Raw genomic sequence first — 26,131 nt, forward strand, 5'->3', positions numbered from 1 at the left:
TGTGTTGGTAATCGTCTGCTTGCTTTCCTGAGTTTGAGTCGGAATGAAAAATGAGTCAAACGGGCTTATTATGAATGATTGAAAGGTTGGTTTAAAGAAAAAAAACCAAACATTTTTTTCTCCATGATTTATTACTTTTCCTGAACTTGTTGAACCACAGAACATCCTTTTTAAAAATTTTTTTTTTTAAATTTTTAATCATTTTTTTATTTTTACTTAGAAAATCACAACAAGAACAAGAAACTATAATTCACCAGAAAAAAATAAGCAAAAACCAAAACAAGATAATAGCCATGAGGGAAAAACTGATAGATGACAATAAACAAGAACCAACAGACATGTATAAAAAGACAGACAAAATACGTGTCTATACACTCATGCATGTTAATAAAGTTTATTTATATAGCACTTCACAACATGAAGACCAAAGTGCTTTACATCTAAAAGCATGATTAATGTTGGGAGACAGAAAACAAAACAAACAAAAAAAAATGTACAAAAGCCAAAAAAATAAACCATTAACCTCCTTAGACCCAGGAAATGTCAGTAAAGTACAAGCTTTTTTTTTTTTTTTAACTAAATAAGTGCCTGTATTGGAAACATTATGATGCAACAGTTTTTTCAGATGCAGTTTTTTAAGTTTTTATGGCATGTCCTTTGTGGTGGAGAGTTTCTGGGGGTTTTTTTGTATAAAGTTGTGAAACTTGTCTACAAATGTGGACAGAACACCTGTCGCTGGGTCTTAGGAGGTTAAGAAAAAGGCAAAACCAAACAAAAGTACCTTGGAATCCTAAAAAAACTATTTGCTCAATAGGAACCCCATTAGCTCCACCGTGGTGGTTGCTTGACTCCCTGGGGTCCAGGATGAAAAGACTAAAATTCAAATACACCACATATAAAATGCAAAAAATATACAATTACAGTTTGAATTTCATACAGAAACTTTATATAATTAATCTAAAAAGGGCTTTTGAATGCATCTGCAACACATTAAGTAAAAATGGGATTTCATAGCTTTTTAAAAGTGCATAAAGTTAAGTCCTTAAGCTTTTTAGGTAATTCATTCCAAGGTTGAGTGGATCTAAAAAAAAAAAAAAAAAAAAAAAAACTTGGGAGGATTGATAACTAAATAGGAGTTGAAGGCAGGTCCAGTGTTGTATGAGTGAATCTGATCAGAGTACTGGAGATTTTCATAAAATGGGTTTAGTTGACCGGTTAGAATAATTTTATTTATGAATATTAATAAGTTATACTACATTTGAACATAAATTAGAGGCTTTAATAAAGTGTGGTGCATATCGATGACACTGGTAGTGTAGGGACATGTCAGAACAAGAGTAGCAGCCTCATTCTGCACAGACTGAAGCCCAGATAAGAGGGTCTGGACCAGGGGTGTCAAACTCATTTTCTTTCAGGGGCCACATTCAGCCCAATTTGATCTGCAGTGGGCTGGACCAGTCAAATAACAGCAGAATAACCTGTAAATAATGACAACTCCAAATTGTTTAGTGCAAGAAATAACAGTAAATGACGAAATTATTTTCATTTTATACACTATCCAAAATAAATAAAGATGTGAATAACCAGGAAAAAAAAAGAAATTTCGAAAGAAAAACAAGTACAGTTTTATCAATATTATGCCTCAACTTATGATTTCTACATGTGCATTACAGATCAGATCTACCAAGGCACAAAACAGGCAGAATGTTGTTCAAATTGCACTTATTTTTCTCTAGACATTTCAGGTTGTTCATATTTGTTCAGGTTATTCACATTTTATTGTTAAAGGATATCAGAATTTAATATTCTTTGCAATAAATTGGTGTTACCATTATTCAGAGGCATAATGTCATATTATTTTTCTCACATGAAACCAAGAAGAAAATTTGGAGTCATTATTTCTACGTTATTATGCTATTATTTTTGAGTTTGATGCCCTTGACTGTTAATATCTTCAGGGTAATTTTTGCATTTTGCACTTTGTAAATTTATCTCACGGGCCAGAATGGAACCTTTGGTGGGCCGGTTTTGGCCCCCAGGCCGTATGGTTGACACCTGTGGTTTGGACCATAGAACTGAACGGTGTTCTACGTAGGTCAGACGGTTCTAGACATCGAACCACCTCTTTAACCCTCCAGTATCCAGGTGCGCCTTTTAGGCACACTTTGCACTTCATGTTGAAAAACTTCAATTTAAATAAGGTTAGAATTCAAAGTTGTTAATTTTTGCATGATCTTTAAAATTCTGGCCACCAACTAAAATTTACTCATTGTAAACAAAAGAAAATTACAAGACTAACATCTGTCTGCCAAGTGTGCCTAAAACGCACTATTTCTTCCATTTGATCTGTATGATTAAGGCTGACCTTGACTTACAAAAATAAAATCAAATTAGAGCAGATAAATAAATCAGTATAAAATATTTAATAGTTTGATTATAGGTGTGCATTTTATGCACACTTGGTGACAGATGCTAGTATTTTTGAACATTTGACCTTGCGCCAAAAATAATAATGCAAATTAACCAAGAAAATTAACTCACGAACTATTAAACAAAATCCCAATTCTCTATTCATTAGGAGTGTGAAAGAAAATGAAGTAACTGAAATTGTTTGAAAATTTAAGAACAAAAGGTCAAGTGACTGTCATAACCTTGATATGATCCTCATAAAAGATATCATAAATTGTATAGTTAAACCTTTTACATATATTTGTAATCAGTCTTTCCTCACTGGTATTTTTCCATGGAGTATGAAAACTGCTAAGGTAATTCCCATTTTCAAAAACGGAGATAGACATCAGTTTAATAATTACAGGCCCATTTCTCTTCTGTCACAATTTTCAAAAATTTTGGAAAAATTATTTGTTGTAAGGATGGACAGTTTCATAAATAAACACAAACTACTGAGCAACCACCAATATGGATTCAGAGCAAACATATCAACTTCAATGGCAGTTACGGAGCTAGTGGAGGAAATTTCAACAGCAATCGACAAACGAGAACATACTATAGGTGTTTTTATAGACTTAAGCAAGGCCTTCCAAACTATTGACCTTTCAGTGTTACTACAGAAAATGGAGAGATATGGTATCCGGGGTATTGCAAACTCCTGGCTGAAAAGTTATCTCAGCAACAGAAATCAATATGTATACATGAATAATGTCAATTCTGAAAGGAGAATTTAGTCCATGGGCCAGATGAGATGTCGGTGCCACCCAAGGTGGCAAAGGTTGTTTATACTTTTTGAAAAGATACATGTCTGTAGTCAACATTTTGGTATGATAACCTTTCTGCAGTCACAGCTAAATTACTGTTTTCAACTGTTAAAGTCCCCCACCCCCACTGAAAAAGTGCATTTTTGACACTGGTGCCTATCTTGGTATTGGCCCTGATTAAGGACATGTTTCAATGTTTTATAGTAATTTGTTTGGTATCATTTTAAAGGGGACACTCTGGGCGTTCATTCAAGCTCTTTTGTGAATACTTTTGACAAGTACAGTAGACACTGGAGCTCTTCAAACTTTTAATCACACAATTTTTCCTACCATTTACGCCTAAATCATCTCTTTTCTTTCAGTCCTGTGGCATCAGGAAGCATCAGAGATACAAAATACAAACACTGCAATACTGGCATGACTCTAAGGATTCAGGAAATGTATAATTTACCCATATTTTCTCACTGTGGGGGTGTGATTTTCAGCCGAATGTCAGGCAGACAGTTATTCTAAGAAAGCAGAACAAACAGTAAGATGAGGCTTCCGATCCTGTCAGCTGACATGGCGGCTGCGTGTTAGTCACGCATGTAGCGTCGCATTGTGTAATAACGATGCAATATGTAATAATGTAATACTTTTTCACCTCATTGTGTATTGACGCCACATTTTGTAATTAAATGCCCCATTTTGTAATAAAATTTTTGACCGCATTTTAGAACAAGAAAAGCACAAAGAGAGCGCAGACCTCCGCCAAGACAGATTGGGCCCCCCCACCCACCCGATAACCACCAAAATGTAATCATTTGTTCCTTGTGCCAGTATCAACATTTCCTGAAAATTTCATGGAATTTACCCATATGTTCTCACTGTGGGGGGGTGATTTTCAGCCGAATGTCAGGCAGACAGTTATTCTAAGAAAGCAGAACAAACAGTAAGCAGACCAAAGTCAGTAAGATCACATTCATTTAATGCATTGGTTCAAATCAATGGCAGTACGGGATAATCATTTATCTCACAGTGAGGCTACAGCTATACAAGTAAGGATTCAGAAAATAATATATGGTTTAATAATAATATACGCATATTATCTAATTCTGAGGGGGTTTCAGCCATATATAAGGCAGACATTTTAGCTAAGACCAAATATGATGAATATAGAAGTCTTCTTAAGTTTTGAAGTAACTCATATACCAACTCAATACATATGTTATGTTTTGAGCATTTTGAATGTAGTTCAGGTAGTTCAACATAGGCTACAATAGCCCATTTTATACTGTGGGCCAAAACTGGTGCTTGAGCTTAGCCCAGGAGGGGTTTATTCTGTGCTGGGCTAGGCCAAACAAGGGTCAAACTTGGAAAATAAGCCCTCGCAACAAGCAGCCAGAATATATGGTGATGATTTACATCATTGGCCTGATACTGTCTCCAACAGTCTGTGTTAATGCTGCTGTGATGTTTTATTTGGGGTGGGGGGGGAGTGATAAAGAAATGAACCAACTTCCTTCAAAATTCCCTCCAACTCAAAGAACTTGTAGTTTTCCACAGTATGTGACAAACAGTATACACTCATCCTTAGACAGAATGTCACCACCCTCCCTCTCCCATTTCTCCTTAATATAAAATGACTTTCCTGAAGTAACCTTTGCCACCTTGAGTGGTACCGACATCTCATCTGGCCCATGGACTAATACTAAAAGATTGGTTCGATGTCAATAAACTATCATTAAATCTTAGTAAAACCAAATATATTATTTTGGTAAAAGGAAAAATAATAAACTAGTTAAAATTAGAATTAAGGAAACTGAAATTGAAAGAGTGTCTACAACAAAATTTTTAGGCATTATAATTGATGACCAGTTAAATTGGAAAAAGCATGTAAACTTACTTAGATCAAAAATAGCCAAAAGTATTGCTATAATGTATAAAACCAAAAACCTTCTAACCTAGCCTATCTTCAAGAAGCTCCTGAAGACCCAGCTCTTCAGAGAACACCTCCTGTCCTAGCACTTTCAGACATTCCATTTTAAATGTATTAATAAGGTTTTCCCAGGATCATCTCAGGTTTTCCCAGGATCATCTCTGGACCTGCTGCTGTGGTCCTGCCTCTCTCCTGCCTTCATCGTCATCACTCACTTATCCTCAGCTGCATCCATGTGTCTCCCCCTACTTCCCCCCTTCTCCCTTTCTCCCCCAGTCTCTACCTCAGGGGTGTCAAACTCATTTTAGTTCAGGGGCCACATTCAACCCAATTTGATCTGCAGTGGGCCGGACCAGTAAAATAATAACAGTGAAAAAAGTAAAATGATATTCTAATCAGGTTTACGTCTACAAAATCTGACTGACATGAGCATCTTGATTTGTCTTAATAAAAACAAGTGGAATTTAACAATATTCTGCCTCGGTTTATCAGTTCATCATTTACACATGTGCGTTACAATCGCACAAAACATTTAGTAACAGACAGAATATTGGTAAAATTGCATTTACTTTTCTTAAGACATTTCTGTTTATTCATATTTGTTCACATTATTCACATTTTTTGTAAAAGTATAGTTGGGTAATGTAAACATTTTCAAGTAATTGTACTTTTTTTACACTAAAAAACAAAGAGAAAATTTGGGGTTGTCATTATTTATAGGTTATTCTGATAATATTTTACTGGTTCTGACCCACTTGAAATCTAATTGGACTGTATGTGTCTGTATGTGGAACCTGAAGTAAAATGATTGTGACACCATTGATTCTTAATATCTAAAGTGTAATTTTTGCATTTTGCAAATTCACCCCATGGGCCGGATTGGACCCTTTGGAGGGCTGGATTTGGCCCCCGGGCCGCATGTTTGACATCTGTGCTCTACCTCTATCGCTCTCTTTTTCTCTTCCTTTACTCTCTCTCTTTATCCCCAACTGGTCCTGTCACTCGTCCATCCCACTCAGTCTGGGTCTGCTCCAGGTTTCTGCTGTTAAAGGGAAGTTTTTCCTTCCACTGTCACCACTCACTAGTGTTTGCTCCTGGAGGATTCTGTTGGGTTTCTGTAAATTGGCTTAGAGTCTGGTTTTGACCAAGTCTATATGTAAAGTGTCATGAGATAACTTTTGTTGTGATTTGGCGCTATATAAATAAAATTTGATTGATTGATTGATTTGTTTGGGTTTTCCCCTGTAAGTCGCTTTGGAAAAAAGCGTCTGCGAAATCCATAAATGTAAAGGTAAAATTAACGTTCATTTGCAACATAGTATAGCAAACTATTACATGATCAAAAACAAATAAATTTTAGCAAAAAAAAAAAGAAGAAAAAAAAAGTCTCCGTTTTGAATGTCACCAGAAATGTGTGATGTTATAATGGGGTCACAAGCCAAAAAAGGTTGGGAACCACTGATCTAATGCCTCCTCAACTGCATCAGACTAAACAAGGGCTGTTCATGTTCCATTGTGGTCAACAGGGGGCGCTGGGGGCCCAGAGCCCTGTGGCCTGGACAGTGAAAGTGTACCAGTCTGTGTATTTAAGATAAACAAGCTTGGATATCAGAGCTCATGGGTTGGTTCTATTCTGCAGGAACACAGGAGCCTTTAAATTATTGAGGAAACATACATGGTCCAGGACTGTTGAACTCATTTTAGCTCAGGTTCCACATTCAGCCCAACTGGATCTGAACTGGGCCGGACCAGGAAAATAAAAACAGAATAACCCATAAATAACGACAGCTGTCCCTCTGTGTTTTAGTGCTATAAAAAACATTAAATTATGAAAATATCAATCAGTGTATATTTCAGATACAGAGGTCAATATGAAAAAAATTAAACAACATAACAATAAAACAACCACACACATAATTACAGTAAAAATAAAAAAAATATTACAGTTAAAATGTAAAAAATGTACAGTAAAAGTTTCATCTCCAGTACATATAATCACTGTCTCCACTGTTTGTTTCCAGTCCACATGTGTACCTGACACTGCTCTCCCCAGGTCTGACAACTGCATTTATAATTTTGTTCTGTGACATTTAAAAACTTTCACAAAAAAAGTGAAAGTAAAATGTGAATAATCTGAACAAATATGAACAACCTGAAATATCTTAAGAAAAATTAGTGCAATTTTGACAATATTATTCCTCAACTTATCATTTATACATGGGCATTAGATACAATATTACACAAACAAGTGGTTACAGGGAGAATATTGTTAAAATTTTGGGATTTAGAACTACAGTATTACATCACATCTTATTTTTAACCCAACATACCAATCACAACGAATCTACAAATGCATAAAACATTTAATAACAGGCAGAATTCTGGTACAATTACACAGAATGTTCATTAAACATTTCAGGTTGTTCATACTTGTTCAGGTTATTCACATTTTATTGTTATGGTATAGTTTATGAATGTAAATATTTTCATAGTGTTGTGTTATTTTTTCACATTAAATTAAAAAAAAAAAAACATGTGTACTTGTTAATTATTTACAGATGATGTTGTTATTTTACTAGATCCCGTTGGTCTATACGTGGAACTAGAACTGAAACTAATATGAAACCCTTGAGTGTTAATGCCTTCAGTGGAATTTTTTGCATTTTTGGGCCACAGTGGACCCTTTGGTGGTCTGGTTTTGGCCCACGGGTCACATGTTTGACCCCCCTGGTATAGTCTAATGCAGGGGTCTCAAACTCATTTTCTTTCAGGGGCCACATTTGATATCCAGTGGGCCGGACCAGTAAAATAATAGCGTAATAATGTATAAATAATGACAATTCCAAATTTGTCTTTGTTTTAGTGCAAAAAAATCCAAAATAAATTATGAAAATACTTACTTTTATAAACTTAAAAAAAAAAAAAAAACCCTGAAAAAAAAAAAAAGAAATTTAAGTTAAAAAAAAATTAAGAAAATTTAGTGCAATTTTAACAATATTCTGCCTCAACTTATCATTTCTACATGTGCATTATGGATCAGATCTACAATGACACTAAACACTGAGGAACAGGCAGAAAATAGTTAAAATTGTGCTTAATTTTTAGACATTTGAGGTTGTTCATTATTTGTTCAGGTTATTCACATTCACATAATAGTTTGTAAATGTAGATATTTTCATAATTTAATGTTATTTTTTGCACTAAAACAAAGACAAATATTTGAAGTTGTTATTATTTATAGACATAGAAATATTTTTCTCACATCAAAGCAAGAAGAAAATATGGAGTCATTATTTTCTGTAGGTTCTTCTGCTGTTATTATTTGACTGTAGATCATATTGGTCTGTATGTGGAACCTGAGCAGACTCAGAAAGGATCATTAAGAAAAATTTCCAGAACTTTTTTTATGTTGTCTTCTGTTATTCACAATTATCCTACACGGTAATCAAACTTGCTCTTCCGTACTGCAGAACTTCTGTCAGTCTGTATTCTGTAAAATATCGTGGACCACATCTTTGGAATAATCTACGACCTGAATTTCAATCAACATCTTCTTTATCATTATTTTAAAAGCATCTGAAAAAGACTGTAATTTATGAAACATGTAAGGCTTTATATCATTTGATTTGTATTTGTATTTTTTTTTAGATTGTCATTTCCATGCACTTCAGTGGGACTGAGTGGAACAGTTTTTTTCATTGCCTCAAAACTGGACGGTAATTGGATAAATGCCACGATGTTGTCCCGCCCCCGGACGCCGGGAGTCTCTGGGGGTGAATGGAGCTGTGGGCGGAGCTCGGCCGGGCTGGGCGCCAGAATCCCACGTGCTGATTGGAGGATCAGTCCAAAGGCTGAATCCCGTTTGATTGACAGCTGTTTTCAGATCTCCTCCTTCACTGACACAGTTCATTTTAATACCGTCACACATTCTGCTGTGAAATCAAGAGAGAAACTACTGCGAAATTACTTGTTCATTTCTTGCACTGTAAATAAAACACACTCATTGTACTTCCTTGTTTCAATTTAACATAATTTCAGCGTTTTCTTCTTTCAGTTCCATAATTTAATCATTTCTTGTTCGAGTTTAATATCGTTTTGTAGATAGTTAAATCAATCAAACTGTCGGCTAGGTCGCAGTGAAAGGAGCATCTGTTTAAAAAGGCTGAAGTCTGACACCCACAACACACTGGGCCAAGGCAATCTGAGCAGCCCAGCTCTGCTGGACATTCAGAGGACACTGGTCCAGTCCGTGGAAAAGACACCTACTGGTACGATAAGGTCACTGAGCATTTTCTTAAAAAGGAACGGAGGGACGAATGTATGTTTAAATAACTTGACAATTTTTTAATTTAATTTAATTTTTTTCTGTAAGCCAACAATGAGCTTCTCCTGTCTGAAAGAGGAGCAGCTGCCACTGATATATATATATATATATATATATATATATATATATATATATATATATATATGTTCCATTATATCAGTAGACCTCAATGAACCGTGGAGGTTTGGAACGGACATGTTACTATGGAAACGTATACGTGTAGATATAAGATAAGATAAGATAAGATAAGATAAGATAAGATAAGATAAGATAAGATAAGATAAGATAAGCTTTTATTAGTTGCACAAGGGAAAATTCCAGGTTTACAGCAGCAAAGTGCAATCACACAAGAGTAAAGAAGTACAAAAACAAGACATACACAATCAAGAAAGATATATACACTATTTACAGCCGTGCACATGCTGATCATGCCACGGATGGGTGGAAATTACAAAATGAAATATTCTAAATAAACTAAAGTGCAGCTGAAGTTCTATTCTAAATGTGGACGTCTGGGTCTTCCATCCATCCATTATCTGCTGCTTATCCTGGGCCAGGTCGCGGTGGCAACAGTCTAAGCAAGGATGCCCAGACTTCCCTCTCCCCAGACACCTCCTCCAGCTCTTCTGGGGGGACCCCGAGGTGTTCCCAGGCCAGCCGAGAGACATAGTCTCACCTTTAAAAAGGTGGACGTTTGGGTCTTTAAGGGTTCATGAACTTGGCAGAGGACAGTGTAAATGTACTTCTTTAGGTCTTGCACCACTTGTTTATGGTGGACAAACATCTACTGTCACTATCATGTCCTATTTTTGAAACAAACTTGGAACCAAGGCCATTAGTCATAATGAGTTAAAATAATGACATGTCCTAAAACTGTGACACAGGTTCAGCTCATCTGAAACATGATTTGGTCCAAAAGCAGCGTTCAGTAAAGGCCCTGTCCTCCAGGAGCACAGATGGGCTGAGGATCCAAGTTAATATATGTGGGAAAGTTGAAAAGGGTTCAAACACTGGTCCTCAAAGGGAGGAGAGGGTTTGAATGTTTCTTCATTGGTAATGCAGAATGAAATTCAAAGACTGAAGGACCGTACACTGTAAAAAAAAAAAACAAAAAAAAAAACGGTAATATTCCAGCAGCTGGGGCACCAAAAAAATACTGTTAAATAACGGAAAATAACCATCTCATAAAAATACGGTAATTTTCCATAATTAAAATACAGGGTTTTTTTTTGCCTTAACTTTACATGAGATTTTTTTTTTTTTTTTTAATTTTGACTTTTTGACTTTTTAATATTTTCATAGTTTAACGGGGGGGGGGTTGCACTAAAACAAAGACAAACATTTGGAGTTGTCATTATTTCCAGGTTATTCTGTTCTTATTTGACTGCAGATCCAATCAGGCTGAATGTGGAACCTGACCTGGTCTAAAGTCTATGTGGTCCATCTTGGGTCCGGACTGTCCCTCCTCTGTCCTCTGGGTGGGTTCCTAGTCCCGCCTCCAGCGCGTAAAGTGCTCGACACGCGTTTTACGCACAGACTGCCTCAGATGGAGCAGTTTGGAGCCGCACCGACACATGCGGGACCTGCGGGAGCCGCTCTGCTCCAGGGTTCAGGATGACTCTGGACGACTGTGACTCCGTGGAGGACTCTCAGACCGGGGTCGGACAGATGCTGGGCTCCAACACCTCCAAGCCTTTGCACAGAGGCAACGGCACCAGGAGCTCCGGCTGCGGCTCCGTGTCCGTGGGCTTCCCCATCACCATGATGGTCACCGGCATGGTGGGGAACTCCCTGGCCCTCATCCTGGTCTACATCTCCTACAGAAAAAAGGAGAATAAGAGGAAACGCTCCTTCCTGCTGTGCATCGGCTCTCTGGCTCTCACGGACCTGTTCGGACAGCTGCTGACCAGTCCCATCGTCATATCCGTGTACAGAGCAGACCTGCGGTGGGAGCGCGTGGACCCGTCCGGGTACCTGTGCCCGTTTTTCGGCGTGTGCATGACAACTTTCGGCCTGTGCGCGCTCTTCATGGCCAGCGCCATGGCGACGGAGCGCGCCACGGCCATCACCAACCCGCACTGGTACTCCAACCACATGAAGACCAGCGTGACCAAGCAGACCCTGGCCCTCATCTGGGGGCTGGGGCTGCTCTTTGCGCTGCTGCCCGTCGCGGGGGTCGGTAAATACACCCGCCAGTGGCCCGGCACCTGGTGCTTCATCAGTGTGGGAGACAGCCAGGTGTCCGGGAACATGTTCTTCTCCGTCACCTTCGCTCTTCTGGGGATCTTCTCTCTGCTTGTCACAGTTTCCTGTAACGTTGTCACCATCCGGAGTTTAATAATCCGCTGTAAATCCAAGTCCGGGACGTCCCAGTCCTCCAAACAGTGGGAACGGCTCACCACGGAAACCATCATCCAGTTATTAGGGATCATGTGCGTCCTGCTCATCTGCTGGTCTCCTTTACTGGTAGGTTTGGTTTTTTAACCCATGCAGACCCAGTGGGACTTCTGTGTCAGTTCCCAAATTACATTTTAACTTTATTAAGCCTTTCCTTAATGATTTATCAAGATTTTATTATAATATTATCCTCTGCATTTTGTATTTTTTCAGTGAAAATCATCTGTTTTCCTATATTTAATTCACTGATCATGTAGATGTTCATTAAAGCTCAGATTAAAGTTGAAGCATATTGAATGAAAAACTGAAGAAAAAGTGACCTTTTCATCAAACCTATAACCCATAAAGACCCAGCACTACTTTAATGTCAGTTCACAAATTAATTTTTCTCTCTATTAAACCTTTCCTAAACGATTTATCAAGATTTTATTATAATATTATCCTCTGCATTTTGTATTTTTTCAGTGAAAATCATCTGTTTTTCTATATTTTATTCACTGATCATGTAGATGTTCATAAAAACTCAGGGTAAAGTTGAAGGATATTGAATCAAAAACAGAAAAAAATGGAAAAAAAGTGACCTCTCAGCAACAGTATAACCCATAAAGACCCAGCACTACTTTTATGTCAGGTCCCAAATGAACTTTTTTCTCTTTTTTAAGTTGATTTATCACATTTATTATAATATTATCCTCTGCATTTTGTATTTTTTCAGTGAAAATCGTCTTTTTTCCTATATTTTATTCACTGATCATGTAGATGTTCATTAAAGCTCAGAGTAAAGTTGAAGCATATTGAATCAAAAACAGAAAAAACTGAAGAAAAAGTGTCATTTTCAGCTAACCTATAACCCATAAAGACCCAGCACTACTTTTATGTCAGTTCCCAAATGAACTTTTCTCTCTATTAAACCTTTCCTAAATAATTTATCACAATTTTATTATATTATCGTCTGCATCCTCATCTGTTTTCCTATATTTATTCACTGATCATGTAGATGTTCATCAAAGCTCAGATTAAAGTTGAAGGATATTAAATGAAAAATAGAAAAAAAACTGAAGAAAAAGTGACCTTTTCATCAAACCTGTAACCCATAAAGACCCAGCACTACTTTTATGTCAGTTCCCAAATGAACGTTTTTCTCTTTTTAATCTTTTTTAAGTGACTTATCACTTTTATTCTAATATTATCCTCTGTAATTGGCATTTTTCACTGTAAATCATGTATTTTCCTTCATCTTATTTCCTATGTTTTATTTAGATACTCATAAAAACTCAGAGTAAATGCAATGTTATTATATCAAAACAGAAAAAACGGAAGAAAAAGTTTTTTTTTCAGTGAAGATATCATTAACTGTGTCCTCTGTCTTTTCCTATATTTAATTTCCATATTCATGAAAAGTGAAGAAAAACTGTCTTTTTCAGTCCAATCTGTCATTAACTGAACATAAACCCAGTGTGTCCATCCACTGTCACTGATCCAACTCCATGGGTTTTACTGGTGAATCAAGGTTGTAGAAGATGACGGTGTTTCCACGGTAACTACAGAGCCTCTGAACGTCCAAATGGGTCATATCTGATGAAGAACTGTATTTTACACCAATTATTGACATGGATTGATAGGATTAGTGGATCGACAGGTATTAAACAGTTTACATCAGTAGATAATTTGGTCTCCGGTGGGTGTTTGGGGCTTTAAGGGTTGATAATCTTTTATATTAGGACATATTTTCAGTATACATATCCTCTCAGCACAGGTATGAGCATGTCCAATTTTCCAGTTTTCCAAAATAAAAAAACACTAACAACAAAAGCTTAAATTAAAAAAAAAAAAAAAAAGAAGAAGAGAGAAAGAAGAGAAAAGTAGTACCCCCCCACCCACATTGGTCCACATTCACTTAATTACGAGTGTTAAAGCTGTTCTATTCTGTTATGTATTCTATAGATGTTTTATCAAAGTAACAGGAAAGGTTTCCGTGTTATGCCAAATTTCTCGGTTGGTCATCTGAGAGAAAATTTGATTTTTTTCCAGTTTGAGGAAAGACATTACATCTGTTATCCAGGTTCTGTTGGAGGTTTAGGTGATTTACTGGTATGTCTGTGACTCCAGCCCGCACATTCATCTCTTAGGGCTTTATCCTGTTTAACCCTTTCAAGCATGAATTAGTTTAGTTTAGTTTGGAACAGACAAAAGAAAAAAAGAAACAAAAGATGAAAGAAAACCAATCCAATTCACTGCAAAAATGTAAATCTGACCAAGTGTATTTTTCTCATTTCTAGTCCAAATATCTCATCACACTTAAAATAAGACAGAATCACCTAAAGAGGAACTTTTCAGTGAGATATAAGAACTGATTTATAGACAGTAGATCTGGAAAATCTGATTTCAAGAAATCTTGCCAAGATAATTTTTACTTGTTCCATTGGCAGATTTTTTTTAGCTTGAATTGAGTAAAATTGAATTAAGCAAAAAAAAAAAAAATCTTGAATTAAACAAAAAAAAAAAAAAAAAATCAGAAATAAAGCAAAAAATCTTAAATGAAGCAAAAAAAAAAATGTTGAATTAAGCAAAAAAAAAAATCTTGAAGTAAGCAAAAAAAAAAAAAAATCTTGAATAAAGCAAAAAAAAATTCTTGAATTAAGCAAAAAAAAAAATCTTGACTTAAGCACAAAAAAAAATCTTAAATGAAGCAAAAAATGTTGAAGTAAGCAAAAAAAAATGTTGAAGTAAGCAAAAAAGTCTTGAATTAAACAAAAAAAAATCTTAAATAAAGCAAAAAATCTTAAATGAAGCAAAAAAAATGTTGAATTAAGCCAAAAGTAAATTTTTTGAATTAAGCAAAAACAAATCTTGAATAAAGCAAAAAAAACTTGAATAAAGCAAAAAACATCTTAAATGAAGCAAAAAATGTTGAATTAAGCAAAAAAAATGTTGAATTAAGCAAAAAAAGTCTTGAATTAACCAAAAAAAAAAATCTTAAATAAAGCAAAAAATCTTAAATGAAGCAAAAAAGAATTAAGCAAAAAAAAAAATTTTTTTGAATTAAGCACAAAAAAAAAAAAAAAAAAAAAATCTGCCAATGGAACAAGTGAAAATTATCTTGGTCAGATTTGTTGAAATCAGATTTTCCAGATCTATTGTCTATGAATCAGTTCTTATATCTCACTGAAAGGTCCCTCTTTAGGTGATTCTGTCTCAGTTTAAGTGTGATGAGATTTCTGGACTAGAAATGAGAAAAAATACACTGGGTAAGATTTTGATTTTTTCCAGTGTGCAGAAAGAAGCAAAAAGACCAAAATCTGGATCTGAAGAATCCACCTCAAGAAGAGAAAAAGAAAAGCATTTATATAAAATAAATAACATATAAAAATATGAGCTGAAAGAAAGAATAATATGCATGAGAACTGAACGTATGCACAGACTGATATAAACAGGCAGTAATTGAAAACTATTTTAAAGATGTTTTCAATCTTTTTATAGTTTAACAGTTATTTGCCTTAGAGGAAAAGTTGTTCTATAATTTGACCCTAAATCTGATGGAAAATTGTCTTCTGCTAATTAGAAGTTTTGGAGGATGGAGGTTTGAATCAGAATGAACCTGTGAATTTGCCATAAAATCGCTCTTCAGATGCTTGATTGTATCTGATAAATAAAACACAGGTTTGAAGAATATTGATGTTATAGTCAGAATCTAAAGCTTTTTTTTTTCCAATTATCTTTATTAGATTTTATTACATTTTTACAACAACAAATGGCTCAGCTCAACACCTGGTCTGTATGAAAATAAAATATGAAGCTGTTGGAAGATAAACAGAGTAAGAAAAAAAAGAGTAGACTGATCTGAGATGAATCCAATAGTCCAGAGTATGGACTTAAAGTGAGGATCAAACACAGATCCGACAGTCCAGCAGTGACAGGTGAGAGCAGCAGAGATCTGACTGAGAACAGGAACCACACATGTTCAGCCACTGATGAGCTCTGAAAGTACAGAAGGGACTGAGGAGTTAGTGAAACGGAGGTATGGGGTCCAGACTGTCATCAGCTGAAGTACAGGTCCAATGTTCCAGAGGAAAACATTCAGCAAGGATTTGATGCCCCGTTGTTTTAGTGGAGGTTTGTCATTTATCCAAGACATGAACTTATGTGTCCTTGCAGCATATGTGAGGATTTCACAAAGTCTGTTCAAGCTGGTGTTGATAAGGATGTCCTGACGTTCATGTCCCAAGAGTAGAGATAAAGGGTCCACACTGTAAAAAAAAAACAAAAAAAACAAGGTAAAACAATGGTATTATTCCGGCAGCAGGAGTGCTGAAAAAATACTGTTAAATAACAGAAAATAACCATCTCATAAATATACAGTAATTTTCCATAATTAAAATACAGTTTTTTGCCCTAACTTTACATCAGATTTTGCTTTTTTTTTTTTTTTTTTTTTTTTTTTTTTTACTTTTTAATGTTTAATAAAGAATATTTTCATGTATTAAAACAATTAAATTACCTGTAAATATATATATGAATAATTTTTAATGAGACTCAGTTGTACGATCCACTGATAAAAACTGTATTTGGACAGTTTATCAGTGCTTATACATGTTATACATTCACAAAAATACATTTATTCAACATTTTTGTTGTGAAACCTCCTGTAATTACACAAGATATTTGTAAATTAACAAACAAGTCTAGTTAAACTTAGAGAACAAATGCTTCTTTTATGGTTAATTGTCAGTAATTTTATCTCATTTTGTTTATTTTTTTTTTTTTACAGTATTAAACTTTAAATTAACAGTTTAATCTCATGAATAGAAAAGAAATATTTGTGAAATTATGATACATTTCTAAATGTATTCTAACTGTATTTTTCTGTGGAAAAAGAAAAAAAAATTCTTTTAAAAAATTTAAATTTTATGGTTATTCACAGTTACAGATTTTCGTGTTATTTTACATTTGACATGTAAAATCACAGTCTATTTTTGTAATTTAATTGATATTTTCCTATATCTTGAAAATACTGGAAAAATCTGTAAAATGTTATGATGCAGGTTTGGAAGCACTTTGGGTCTATTTTAAAATTAAATACTGAGATAAAATAGAAACTATTTCTCAGGTAAAACACATTTGTATTATTTTACATTATATTTAAAACAAAAATCTGCATGTAACACGGTCAGAAGGACACAAAAATTACGCATGACTATTTTTTTTCAAACATCTCTTTATTCTCTCACAGTTACATTTTGGGAATTGAACTAATTATTCAAGGCAGAGTGTTTGACAAAAATGACCGCTGTTGCAAAATCACTCACAATTGATACGCGTTTAAATGTTCAGGTTCTGTATGTAACACCAGTGGACACGATGGGCTCCACACCAAACCTGGAATGAGACTGAGGTTGATGAAAAACCCACGTGTGGATTAGAAAAACCACTAGGATCGACACATTGAACACAGTGTCTTTATTTATAGTCTATAGAAGACCATTCACACACGTTTTCACATCTAATGCACTGACACCTAGGGAGATTTAATGTCCATATTTGGGTCCTATTTATGAACCCAATATTTGATTATACGGTAAATTCATTAATTATGGGATGGCTCAGAGCAGGAGTATATATATTTTTTTGCATTCATGTGAGGTCATCATTTGATCCATCCTGGGGGGAAATATGTCTACATGTACCTTTTATTATTGGGTCTAAAAAGCTGGAAAAGTGACAGATACTAAAATAAACCCAGTTTCATTGAAGCACTCATTTGTACGGCACCATTCATACACAAGGTAATTCCAAGTGCTTTACAAAGGCATAGAAACATATATACAGCATATAGTTACATGAAAATCATAGACTAATACTAGGACAACAGCAGAATAAAACACTAAACAAAGGAAAAGTGCAGAAAAGATAAAAAGAAAGAAAGAAATTAAAATAAGAATAAGAGACAGTTAAAACAAAAGCTAAAAACAGCCTGAATTAAAACTCAGAATTGAATGTTAAATCAATCAAAACAGTTCAAATTGTGAGTGTCAGTGCAGGGATTAGAAGTGAAAAATGAAATACTCTAATGAAAGGAGCTGGAAACAGATGAGTCTGTAAAGAACTGAGGTGGAGCAGACCTGCAGGTTCATGGTGGTTTGGTCCAGATGTGTGGAGCATAAAAACACAAAGTTTTATTACTCATTTAATGAAGATAATAAGGAAAAAAAAAAAAAAAAAAACTTTTTGAATAAGAAAACTGTTAATTACAGTCTAATAATAATTAGCAATTGATTTACACTCAAACATGTTAGTGCAGATCAGGTTTATCTAGAAGAGCAAAGTGACAGTAATCTGTGTGAACGTCAGTGTATGGGATGGTGCATGATGGGATGGAGTTGGATCAGTGACAGTGGATGGACACGCTGGGCTTATGGTGTTCATATATTCAGCTGAAAAACTCACTTTTTCTTCCATTTTCTTTGTTTTTGATATAATAACCCTCAACTTTAATCTGAGTTTTTAATGAACATCTACATGATCAGTGAATTAAATGTAGGAAAAGACATGATTTTTTACTGAAAAATGCCAAATACAGATAATATTGTAATAAATAGTGATAAATCACTTAAGAAAGGTTAAATAGAGAAAAAATCATTTAGGAACTGTCACAAAAGTATTATTTACTTATTTATTTATTACATGAAAAGACTATTAACTGAGCATGTGCAGAATGACATTAATTTCTCTGTCTTGTTTCTGATTGGCTAATGTTTTCCAACTGTCCCCAGTCCTCAAACTGTTCTAATGTCTAATAATTAGTGCTGGGCAACGATTAAAATTTTTAATCACAATTAATCACGTGGATTTCTGCAATTAATCACAATTAATCGCATAGTTATATTTGGGGGGGGGGGGGGGGGCATCAACAGCGTGTATTGCCTTTAAGTGATATTTCAGACTGGAAGTACTCCGGTGATAAAAATAATTCCACATTGCAGTGCTTACAAACAACTTTGTCCTTCTCACCCCCACCATCTGAAGACATTTAAAAATGTCCATGGAAAAGACCGCTATTTTTCTCTATGTTTATGTCCCCATCAGTTTATTTCCACTTGTGAGTGATTGACAGGAGTCTTAAGCCCACTAATAAGTACTAATACTAATAAGCCCAATAATATGCGATGTTTAGTTGTTCAAAGTAAGCAAAGGGGGCCCTCTAGTGGTCAGAATAAGTTGCACTAACGTATGTTTTGTCCTTGCAGTGTTCCTGTAGTCAGTTCGGACAAAAGAAAGAACTAACAGACATGTTTCTATCACTCTGTTTGTATGGCCCCAAAAACGTTTGTCTGTGAGTATTTTATGTTCAGTTGTTGTAAGAATGAATAGTATCAAATATCTCTGATGTGAACCTTTGTTGCTGGATAAAAAGTAAATCTTAAATTAATCTGTAAATGCTAATTGTTAGCGTGTCTATGGATTTTCCCACCCAAGTTAGCGTCGAGCTAGCGGTCTTTTCCCCATTCATTTAAATGTATAATGCCATGTAAATGTACTAAGGCAATGAACAGAACAGACATATTTTGTATGTATGTTGCAGTTTTACAGTGAGTCTACAGTAACAGATTTGGACAGAAGTTTTGGGCTTTTCTTGGGAAACCTGTTGCCTATCTGTCGAGCTAATCGCTACATGGGCCTGCATAAAGAATTAGCAACCCATCTGCGACTGTTAGCATAAACGAATTAGCTTAAACATGTTAATAACACATTGTAATAAACACATCCAAAATAACATCATAAACATGTTTCTGTTTGCATGTGAAATTATTTAGCAAACAACAGAATGATTGATACATCCAGGCGTTGCTTCTGCAGGGGTTAAACAAAGTTTGATTCAGCATTACTCAGAAAGTTCGCTCACTTTTCTCTCAGCTACGTGCAGTTCACACAGAGCACCGGCAAAATAAAAGCATGAGTTCCAAAATAAGAGTCCGTATATACAAATGAACTAGGACTTGCTTGAAAGGCAGAACGGCATTAATGGGAGATTAAAAAATTGTCGGCGTTATTTAATGAATGCGTTAATGCGGTAATAACGCGTTAACTTGCCCCGCCCTACTAATAATATGTGTTAGATTATTACTCCTCATACTGTCACGGTTCTTCTAAAATGGTCAGTGGTCTGTTCCAAACAGCGTCTGTGTTTCCGACTCCTCACCCTCTGATTATAGAACAGAGAAAACAACAACAACCACTGGATTTATTGATGCTTTCTGTTTTCACAAACATCACCCTAACATCACCCCACACACACACACACACACACACACACACACACACACACACACACACACACACACACACACACACACACTGGGCTCTTGTCAGACTCAGATCCAGTTCCTTTGAAATGCAGCTGTCATTTTCTATTACAGACCAATTCACTTAGTGGGGTCCTGTTGGAGGGTCTGCTCAGCGCACTATGAGGTCATCCCCTGGTCCTCCCATATTTATTAGTCCTACCATGGATCTGGGTATTAATAGAAACCCCAGGAACATAAATACATTTACTGTAAGTCAGTGGGTTTTTGCTGTACTGGTGTCACTGAATATTCAGACTGAACCAACGTCTGCGAGGACAACAGAGTGTGTAGGGAGGGGTACCGTTAAATATGACTCAGTACAGTCAGGGATGCTCTGACATATGAGCCAAACATCAGTACGAACCTGTGACGAGGCTGGTGTCAGGTTTAGTGTCAGCGACTGCATTTTTAAAACCTGCTTTACATTAAAAAAAGAAAAAGGAGGAAAGGAAGTAGAAAATTACACATTAGAGTTAGATTGGACTAGGGATGTAACAATATGAAAATTTCATATCATGGTTATTGTGACCAAAATTATCACAGTTATCATTATTATTGCGGTATTGTTGAAATTGTGCTCAAAATGTTCAAAAAGTACTAATACACACACTGAAAGAATTTAACCAAGTTGTATTTTGAAAACAACAACGACAACAAAAACAAATAAAATAATTGGTACAATGCACTTTCTGTTGCAGAAACACTCACGTATTAACACTTAGTGATCTGAGCCTTTTTTGGCCATTTTTCAGTCCTTTTGATTTTGCCTTTATATACTATATAAACAAATGTTTACTATACCCATGTTTGTGATCTTTTTTTTTCAGCACAACTTCATTTATATCAACTGCCTATTATTCTTTTCATTTTAACCTACTATATCAACACAAAAGGACAAAAAACACACAAAAAAATATACAGTCCAATTTGACAAATGTACATAATTTATTGCATAAATAACACAAAGATACTTAACGAACCTTTTCAAAGACTTTAAAAGTGAATATTGGTTCCAAATATTAGGTATATAAATCAAAATTGTGATAAATTAAAACTATACTCAAATATTTGACATAAAAGCATATCTTTACATAGGTGTTTTCTCCGGACAAGTGCGGTAATCAAACACGGTTATCATGATAATTAGAATTTAAACGGTAATACTAACTGTTGGCAATTTTACCGCGGTTTATCGTTATACCGGTAATCGTTACATCCCTAGATTGGACAGAAGTCCACAAACTGAATGAAAGACAAGAAATGTGTGTGTGTGTTTGTGTGTGTGTGTGTGTGTGTGTATCTTATATTATTGCACACAGTGGTAGTTTGTCTACAGATGGGACAGGTTCTACCCTTTGTAAAATGATGTAGAGAAGAAGTTTAACAGATTAAAGTTAACTAAAATGTATAAATGTATGAACTACATATATATAATATTCATCCTGTGTCCTGTAGTTCATGCCAACATTTATTGAACTTGTATTATATTTAATATACATATAACATATAATATGTGTTATACTGCACTAGCTCATTGACCTGTGGGTAACCCCAGGTTCTAGATGTGGTAGTTTTGATTCTGGTTTTTTTTATTTATTTATTTTTTTTTATCTTCTTTCTTTATGGGCTCAGCTGGCTGACAGGCAGCTGTCTGTACCGATAAGGCAGCAGCCGACACCAACTGTACTCCCAGTCATCATTGCCCATTTTTCTAACACCTTTGCTTGTGTATCCTCTTTTATTTGGACATTTTCTCACACTACTTTTTTTTGTTTTTTTGTTTTTTTTTTTCCTACTTGTCTTGTCCAGCGTCCTAACAGCAGAATGGTAGTCTGGTTCCTTTTGGTGCTGAGCAAATTTGCTTTGCCAAGGGCAACTTCATAGTAGTTTTGATTCTGGGCAGAGCTGACTTATGGGAAAAGATGAGAGTCTATATTTTATAAGTACTGACATAAAAATGTTTGGTAAATCATTCTTTAAAATTTAAACAACAATTAATATATTAATACTGATATCTAGGGACTGAAGTTAGTAAATGTGTTGTTCCTCTTTTTAACTTCATTTCCCGTCATGCAGTGTGGTACTGCGCAACTCTCTCCTGACGTGTAAGGCTGCTTCCTGTCCCTCCCCCTGGCAACTGCTTAGCAGTGAGAATTAAATCAGTCCCTTCTGATTTTAAGAAAGGGAATATTAAAGGAAAAAAAAATTTAATGTGGAGATGGAACTATTCCACAACTGTAGGAACCAAACTGGACAGATAAAGATGTCTACATTTCTCAGAATTGCGCAGATACACACACACACACACACACACACACACACACACACACACACAGATGCTCTGAGCCATTCCAGTATTATGGTACATGTGACCTGAGGCTGTGCTGTCATTGGACAGATTCACCTCAGGGTTAGGGTAAGTTCATGCCCTGAGGTGACTTTTATGTTCTAATCCTCATGTGATTGGACAGTTTTCGCTGGGTTGTCAGGTAGCCTTGGGTGAGATCCAGATGTTTCAGAACTTTCGGAACTCAAACATTAGCGTAAAGTGGACCATGAACCTGCTCCAAAAGGCTCAGGTATCAGTTCAGTTTAGTTCCCGCCTGTGTTGGTCTGTTTTCTGTTTTGTGGTCCACTCAGGGGCTTTAGTTTAATGGGGTATGAGGCCAAACAGCACTTGGCTGTGCAGGCACACAGGTCATGTACGACCATGTGATTATCAGCTGACTGGTTGGACAGACGTGGACTTTAGTCAAACACTGAAATCAAAGGCTCATAAAAAGCGTTATCATCTAAATTAAACATTTCAAACTTGGCTCTATATTGTCTTGTAGAAGGTAATCAGATATAATAAAGTAATGAGATAATAAAGTAATTAGAATAGATGTTTAGTGCTTTTTTTTTTTTTATCAGAGTAACAGAGTAAGTGTAGTGGATAGAAACAACACAAATGACAAACTGATCAGAACGCTGTGTAGTCCCTCATCAGGTTGGACCCACGCTGCAAAAAAAGGGTGTGTCTGAAAAATAAGATAAAAACACTAAATCTGAGGATAAAGGTCCTGAAAACAACTGAAATATCTGTTCATGCAGCAATGTACAAATATGTATATCTACAGATGTATGAACACTTCAAATAAGAAACTAACATTTAAAACTAGATAAATGATCTGACACTTCTATAGAAGAGCTTCTCTGAAACTGGTCCTAAAAACACAACATGGGGCTAAAAATTCAAACCAGATGTAGATTAATGTTATGAAGCAGGTTTGGAGGCACTTTGGGTCTATTTTAAAATTAAATACTGAGATAAAAGAGAAACTTTTTTTCAGATAAAACACATTTTTATATTATTTTACATTATATTTTATACAAAAATCCACAAGTAACACGGCCAAAATTACACGGTACTATTTTTTTGAATATCTCTTTATTCTCTCACAGGTGCATTTTGGGAATTGAACTAATTATCCAAGGCAGAATGTTTCACAAAAATGACCGCTGTTGCAAAATCATTTGCGATTTATTACTGTTTAAATGTTCAGGTTCTGTATGTAACACCAGTGGACACAATGGGTTCCACACCAAACCTGGAATGAGACTGAGACTGATGAAAAACCCACATGTGTGGATTAGAAAAACCACTAGGATCCACACATTTAACACAGTGTCTTTATTTATAGTCTATAGAAGAGCATTTACACACGTTTTCACATCTAATGCACTGACACCTTGGGAGATTTAATGTCCATATTTGGGTCCTATTTATGGACCCAATATTTGATTATAAATTCATTCATTATGGGATGGATCAGAGCAAGAGGATAAATTTTTTTTTGCATTTCTCTGAGGTCATCATTAGGTCCATCCTGGGGGGAAATATGTCTACATTTACCTTTTATTATTGGGACTAAAAAGATGGAAAAGTGACAGATACTAAAATAAACCCAGTTTCAGAGAAGCACCTAAATCTAAGTTTTCTTTTTATCTTGGTAAGAACCAAATAATTTGCAGTGCAGGTCACCCTGGATTTGGTTTCATCATTCTGCCTCCTACATTCAAAGCAACTATTTACTACAAATAGTGCCTGTTAATAAAATATCTATAAAATGTTTAAAGCAGTACCTGCTGTGTCCACGAGCACTGAGATGGAACCCTTATGTGTCCAAATTTGATAGAAAACACTTGGTCTAAGTCAGGGGTGTCCAACCCTGGTCCTCCAGTCCACCTGACGGTCGTTCTCAGTCTTCTGCAGAGTGTGACAATAGACTGATCATTTGAATCAGGTGTTGGAAGAGGAACACATCTAAAACATGCAGGATAGTGGATCTGAAGGACCAGGACTGGACACCCCTGGTCTAAAAACAGTACACAGCAACCCTCCACCACCCCCATACCACATCATGTATATGTGCAATTACTATGTAAATATCTTAAATTTTTTATACATGAATTTTTATACTTCAAGAACATTTATTTCTACCTGCCTTTTCTTTTGCTCTGGTGTGTTCCATATTACTGCTGTGAACTGTTAAATTTCCCCATAATGGTTTCAAGAAAGTCTTATCTTATCTTATCTTATTTTGTTTTATCTTATTTTATCTTATCTGATCTTATCTTATTTTATTTTATCTTATCTTAATTTAGCTTATCTTGTCTTATTTTATCTTATCTTATTTTATCTTATCCTATCTTATCTCATTTTATCTTGTCTTATTTTATTTTATTTTATTTTATTTTATCTTATCTTATCTTACCTCATCTTATTTTATCTTATCTTGTCTTATCTTATACTGTCTTATCTTATCTTATTTTATTTTATCTTATTTTGTCTTATCTTTTCTTATCTTATCTTATGTAAAGTACTGACCTTCAGGTTCCACTGCTCCAGAACGGTGGACAGTAGAATAATGCATGTGCAGGCTTTGGTCAATAATAAGGTCTTACAGTATTTCATATGTTTTTGTGGTGTTTGTTATCGTTAACAAAATGAGTTCTTTGTGTATGATGTAAACTACCCTTCATACGGTACCAGAATCCTCCTCCAACCATGTGGCATGTTGCACCTCCCTCATGTTTCAGGGCTTGATGCTGCGGATGATCTACACCCAGATATCGTCCCATGAATGCAGTTCGGCTGCAGGACACTCCAGCTCCACCTCTGACCGGGAAGTTCAGTTCGACTGTAACTTCTTTTTGACGGCCATCCGCCTGGCGTCCCTCAACCAGATTCTGGATCCGTGGGTCTATCTGCTCTTCAGGGAGATCCTTCTGCGCAAGGTCTGCTTCGTAGCCAACGCCGTCTCCAACTGCTCCATAGAGGACCGGAAGGAGACCCAGACGGCCCGGGACGCTCTCAACAAACCAGACCAAGACACCAACAGCCTCCACAAACCACAGAGCAGCTAATCTACAGGTGGAAGTGGAGACGGGGATGTTCAGACAGGGACGGTGGACATGTCCGTCCCTGTCCTCAGCAGATGGATCTACTGTAGTTAAGGACCCACAGACAGGATTCATGTGTTTGACTGAAAACACATTCCACTGAACGTCGCCTCAGCAGCAGGTGGATGACGGTGGCACATCAGCTGTTTGGCTGATGTTTCCAGAACCTCCATGTGGACCAGACTATGTGCGTTTCATCTCCTTCTGGTTTCCGACATGAACTGAGTCATTGCTTGCAACCACAAAGCCATAAGTCAGACACAGGAAGTGTTTGTGAATGTCTGTAAATTAAGAAACGAATGTAAAAATTGCATATATCAAGTTGTAAATAGCTTTTCAAATCTTACATCTTAAACTTAAAAATGGTAGAATGTGTCTTCAATCAGAATGTCATGCAACTCCAAATAGGGATGGGAATCGAGAACCGGTTCTTTTTGAGAACCGGATCCCAGTAGCTTGATTCCTTGAAATCGTTTGCCTGCCTGCTTAA

The 26,131-nt window shown here is 35.8% G+C and overlaps 1 protein-coding gene across 1 annotated transcript; it reads left to right on the plus strand.

Moving 5' to 3' along the window:
• Positions 1-11,071: 11,071 nt before the first annotated feature.
• Positions 11,072-25,605, plus strand: ptger3 (prostaglandin E receptor 3 (subtype EP3)). Its single transcript, XM_030131630.1, has 2 exons — positions 11,072-11,923; positions 25,279-25,605. The coding sequence occupies exons 1-2, from the start codon at positions 11,072-11,074 to the stop codon at positions 25,603-25,605; spliced, it is 1,179 nt and encodes a 392-aa protein (XP_029987490.1).
• The last annotated feature ends 526 nt before the right edge of the window (positions 25,606-26,131 follow it).

This window comes from Sphaeramia orbicularis, chromosome 4 (genome assembly GCF_902148855.1).
Source record: "Sphaeramia orbicularis chromosome 4, fSphaOr1.1, whole genome shotgun sequence".
NCBI classification, from domain to species: domain Eukaryota; kingdom Metazoa; phylum Chordata; class Actinopteri; order Kurtiformes; family Apogonidae; genus Sphaeramia; species Sphaeramia orbicularis.